This window comes from Lygodium microphyllum, chromosome 27 (assembly GCF_053477565.2).
Source record: "Lygodium microphyllum isolate KBCC chromosome 27, Lygodium_microphyllum_v1.1.10, whole genome shotgun sequence".
NCBI lineage: Eukaryota > Viridiplantae > Streptophyta > Polypodiopsida > Schizaeales > Lygodiaceae > Lygodium > Lygodium microphyllum.
The window spans coordinates 103,059,285-103,064,538 of NC_141161.1; the positions used below are offsets into that span (position 1 = coordinate 103,059,285).

General features: G+C 41.1%; 1 protein-coding gene across 1 annotated transcript; it reads left to right on the top strand.

The window, feature by feature from the left end:
- Positions 1-4,283: 4,283 nt before the first annotated feature.
- LOC148012670 (putative germin-like protein 9-2) lies at positions 4,284-4,910 on the top strand. The gene has a single exon (XM_087669190.1). The coding sequence runs from the start codon at positions 4,284-4,286 to the stop codon at positions 4,908-4,910; it is 627 nt and encodes a 208-aa protein (XP_087525316.1).
- Positions 4,911-5,254: the final 344 nt, after the last annotated feature.

Here is a 5,254-nt window from a genome sequence, read left to right on the forward strand (position 1 = left end):
TCATCCAAGTGGTTTTGTAATCATTGACTCTACAAAATTTCACCAAAACAAGAATGACACATTAGTACTACCTCAACAATACGAGCAGGTATATATGTAAAAGCTAATTTTTTAATATGTATACATGTGATACATATACACAATATAATAAGTATTTAAGTTTCTTGCTGCTTTTTTTCAAATACAGGTTGTGTATCATCCAATGGTGAACAATAACTGATGGTGGTATGTCATCCCTATATCCAATCGTTCAAAACCAATATATGGTAATATTACTGACATAGAGATAGCAGATGACAATCCAACAATTAATGATGATGTACATGATGACACCATAATGGATGATATGCATGATATAGTACAAGATGAACCTCGCGAGGATGTTCAAGGAAACACAGAAGAGGACAATAATGTGATTGATGATGATTAATTTATTGAGCAATATAGCAATACATTTGATAGTGGGATAGACTTATTTGTTTTGTTACCTCTTGGTAACATAGACCTAGAAGTAGATAGTTTAGCAAGGATTGATCTCATTGAAGATGAGATGGATCATTCACTGTAACATACTTAATTCGCTTAATGATTCAATGTGTATTCTTAATTCTATGGAAAATATCATACGCACGTGTGCATACTCAAGAATCAATAGTCAAGTTTAAAGCTAAATTGATTTTTCCATAATAAAAAGGAAGTATTTTTTATCTTCTTCAAGTAGAGAAATTACGAGATACATGCAATGCTTGCTACTAATTGTATAATAAGGTTTGTGTCGCTTGCTGCTAATTAATTATATCAAGCTTGTCAACTGGAGGAACTGCCATTCATTACAGAGCAATGCAAAAATAATTATTAACTCTGGTTTTTTTATTATATTAAGTCCAATTTCAGGTGGTTTAATAATTACGCGTCTAAAAACGCGTCTATATTTGCATCTATCTACGCGGATATATAGACGCAAAATTCGCATCTATTTACATGCTCTTTTACACACACATATAGACATAATGGTAGACGCGCCCAACTTTGCGCGTCTAACATACGCGTCTATGACTTGTTTCTGTTGTGGTATTTCACTCCACTTGATACTACTTAAACTACCTTGCACCCGCCTTCTACTACCTCTCACCGCACTGAAGGGAGGGAACCTCTTTGCATATGAGTCCATTAAGTGTGACTCCTATCCCTACCTTTATTCCATGACAACTTCATGGTACCAATCCACTTGTATCTAGATCTTATGAATCCTTGCAATGCCCATGAAAAACGCGAGTAGACTCATTATTTTGTACAAGTTCAAGAGTATGTACCATGTAGTTCCCCATGTTTATCCTTATCCTTTATCAATCCTGATTGAGAAACTAGTGCATCCATCTTGCAAAATAGTGAAAGTTGTATTCCAAACCATGAAAGCCTTACTCATACAAAGAAGTTGAATAACAACCTCTTGAGCTTTATCTTGAGTTTTATGTGGTCAAAACTAGGATTCGAGTTGTATTACATTGTCATTGCTAGTTGACTTGTTGTGTGATTGACCAACAGTTAGAGTCTCCTTGAGGGCTGAGTGTTGAGAGAGGAATCAAGATAAATGCTAATTTCCTGGAATATTTCTTATGAGTTTGAGTTACTTGTTTGCATGATCTGATAGGACGTATAATCTAGAGTTTCTGTAGCTTTCTTTCTTGATTTACACAGATACCAACTCTTGCCTTATCGAACCTTTTTCACAAGATTGCACATATTTTCCACCATTGTGCGCACAATGCTCCAACACTGAGCCATCAAGCATTGCGATCTCTATCCATCGGTAATAGTGAAGGTGCATTGTGAGGTCCACCCATCAATAGTGGTGAAGGAGTACAGTTTACATCATTGTATATAGTGAATGAAAGCATATACCTCCTATGGCTTTGTAATAGGACTTGCATATGTTGGAAAACATCCCTAGTAAGCCATAATAATTGGTCACGAGTCCTACACGCTACAAGCAATGGGCATTGCTTCATCAAAAAATTATAACGAAGCTAAACTATTGTTCAGCAACTGTTATTGCTATATACTATGGCTAGCTGTAGGTCTAGGTTCAATTTGCTAATGCTCACAGTTTAGGTAGTGACCACATGGGTAGATTTAGCAATACACCCTTACCCAAAGGCTCAACATCTCTGCCTCTGTCCTCGAGACACAAGAGTTTGGGATATAATTTTCATTCATGCATGGTTTGTTTAATGCATGAGCATTGTATATTCATCATTCAATCATTCAGTCAGATTCCACTATATTCATTCTCTGAGAGTTTCCCTAACCCTTACTGTGCTCTTTTGAGTTTACGCTTTGTCATATGCTTTCACTTATGTCTCTATGTTAGGATATTTCTTCAGAAGGGAAAGTTCAGATAGCCTAAGAGCGCAATAAGAGAAGGAGGAATCGATTGAGGTAATAGTGGGGGTGGAGTGGCTGAGAGCTCTGGCCAGGTGGTGGGCACAATGGCAGATCCTGTGCTAAGGAATGTAGAAGAGGTGGTTAGGGTAGATCTTGGTGCCTATAGGTTTGCTGGTTTGGTGGTAGTGTGCAGGGTGAATATGGAGATGCAAGGGGTGGGTGAAGGAGAAGGTGGGAGGAGGGGGGCTTGTAGGTTCCAATAGCCAAGATCCTATTCTTCCCTTTGTTTTTTTCTCATTTTTCTTCTTCTTCCCTTCTTTTGCGATCTTCCTCTTCTTCTTCTCTTTTTCTTTTTTTCCCTTCATATACTCATATACTCATTTTTTAAAAATTCTTCTTCTTCTTACCTCGCCCGAGCAAAGTGCAAACCAATAATTACATTTAAAAACTGCAATTTCCAAAATTGAACCACAACCATGAGTAAATCCAAAACTAACTAGCTAATTTTTTTTGTTTGTTAAAAACTATAATTGAAATAAAACAAAAAAAGGGAGTAAAATAGATGATTGTTATCAATAAAATTTTAAAATACTTCAATAGATAAACTTTAATCACTTCATTATGAATGCAAAATCCTAACTAAGCACTTGTGTTTCGGTGTTGACACTTTTGCACCTCTCCTATTCCATAGTTGCAATATATGAGTGATTAAGCACTTGTGTTTTAGAGTTGACACTTTCACACCCCTCCTATTCCACTCTTGAAATAATAGAAGTGTGATGAATAGTTCCAAGACAGTGAGTGTATGGTGCCCAACATTTTGGTTCTATTCATTCTCATCTTTTTTATACACTTTTTTAGGGTTAGGATTTTCCCATCTCTCTTGGGGATCCATCCCACTTTTGTTCCAAAAGACTAGTCATCTCTTATCGCCTGCCTTTCCTATGGTGAGAACAAGCCTAGAACATTCGTGGTTTTTCCTGGGAGCCTATGATATCATTACAACTTCCATGGGATCACACCCGGCTTGCAAATTTACATGATAAATTAATACAATTGTTGCAATCTTTAGGCAATTCAAATATGCAACTGCTTCATACAGATAATGTTGTGGCTAGTAATCCAAAAATTTGGATTCTTTCTTTGTGGCTACTTACATATTGCACGTTGCTTACTTGTTGTAGTACACACCTAGTTATACAACCTCTACATCCCTAGCTTAAGGTGTGGAATGAAATACCCTAGTTAAATATGAAGGCATTCATGTATGCAAATCTACACTTCCTTGTAATGAGATGTGGGAGATGTAATTCCTTGGGTACATGTAGGTAATTCATATATGCATGGCTACACGTCCCTACAATGAGATGTGTAAAATGTAATTCCATAGTTCAGATGTAGGGAACACATATATTCATAGCTAGGAAACATTAGAGAATTTCCTACACTGCAAGCTCTGTCCAATGTAGTATGTAGGGACGGTTCAAAAGCTCTTTGTGGCTCGGCCTTGCATGCAGTACAAACCTGCGTGAAGCAGGCAGTATATTCCAAGTACTTCCCTTATACAGTGCCCCGTGGGACACGACGGTTGTGCAGTGGCATAGGCATGACGACGATGCCAGCAAGAGACGCGGGTTCCTATCGGATTATCTTATTAGCCCGTCACACGGAGGTCTCCGTCGGCCATCGACCGTAGCGAGGGAGCACTGAGAGGTCCGTCCGTCTACATTGGTCAAGGAGCGCCCCTTGCCTTACTATATAGAGTGAATGCAAGACGATACATTGGAAATCATCCTCAGCAAGCCGTCATAATTGGCTGCGCGTCCTGCACACTGCAAGCAATCAGCATCGCCTTATCACATAATTATAATCAGGCGCAGCTGTTATCGCTGTACGCTATGGCCAGCTGTAGGTTCACTTTGCTGATGCTGACAGTCTGCGTAGCGACCAGATGGGTAGGCTTAGCAATAGGCTCCGACCCAGAAGCCACGACGGACTTCGTGTTGCCAGCTGGCACCAACGCATCCGACGTGGATGGCAGCTTCTTCACGTTCAGGGGCTTTCGAGGTGGCGCCAATGCCTCGGCGGGCGCGTTTAAGCCGGTGAAGGCGTTCCGGGATCAGTTCCCGGCACTTACGGGGCTGGGCATTTCCGCTGCCTTCCTTGAGTTCCCGGCCGCATCCCTGAACCCCCCGCACACGCACCCACGCGCTACAGAGCTCTTGTTCGTGCTAGACGGCACCCTGCTGGTGGGCCTGGTGGACACCTCCAACAAGATGTACAACCAGACTTTACAAAAGGGCGACCTGTTCGTGTTCCCCAAGGGTCTCGTCCACTTCCAGATGAACCCTGCCAGCAGCGGCCCTTCCGCCCATGCCCTGGCTTCCTTCAGCTCCGCTAGCCCCGGCACCAACTCCCTCCCCGGCATCCTCTTCGGCTCCGGCATTTCCTCCTGCGTTCTCGCCCGGGCCTTCCAGGTCTCCCCCTCCACCATCTCCATGCTCGAGAGGCCCTTCCACAAGTGATCAATCGATTACTATGTGTATTTAGCAAATGGATTGCTCGGCCGACCGTCTAGGTCGAATATAGTGGTACTGATACTTAAGTAGATCGACTTAATTTGATGTAAAATAATCCAGTCCCTCCTCGATAATAATTGGTTGCTCCTCGGCGAGTGATGTAGTTCCGAGTGATCATACTCGAAAGCAACAATCAGCGATTAGTCTGTCCGGCACGGGATCCTATCGTTTTTCTAATGCTATCGATTTTCTTGTAGATTTAGCAAGAAACTGGAAAGCTTTCTGAGTACGTATTGGGCAAGGACTAAGATGGTTGTTTTGTGTTTGTGATGTATTAATTTGTATATGAT

Coding starts and splice junctions, on each gene's coding strand:
- LOC148012670 (XM_087669190.1), top strand. CDS start 4,284: ATGGCCAGCTGTAGGTTCACTTTGCTGATGCTGACAGTCTGCGTAGCG.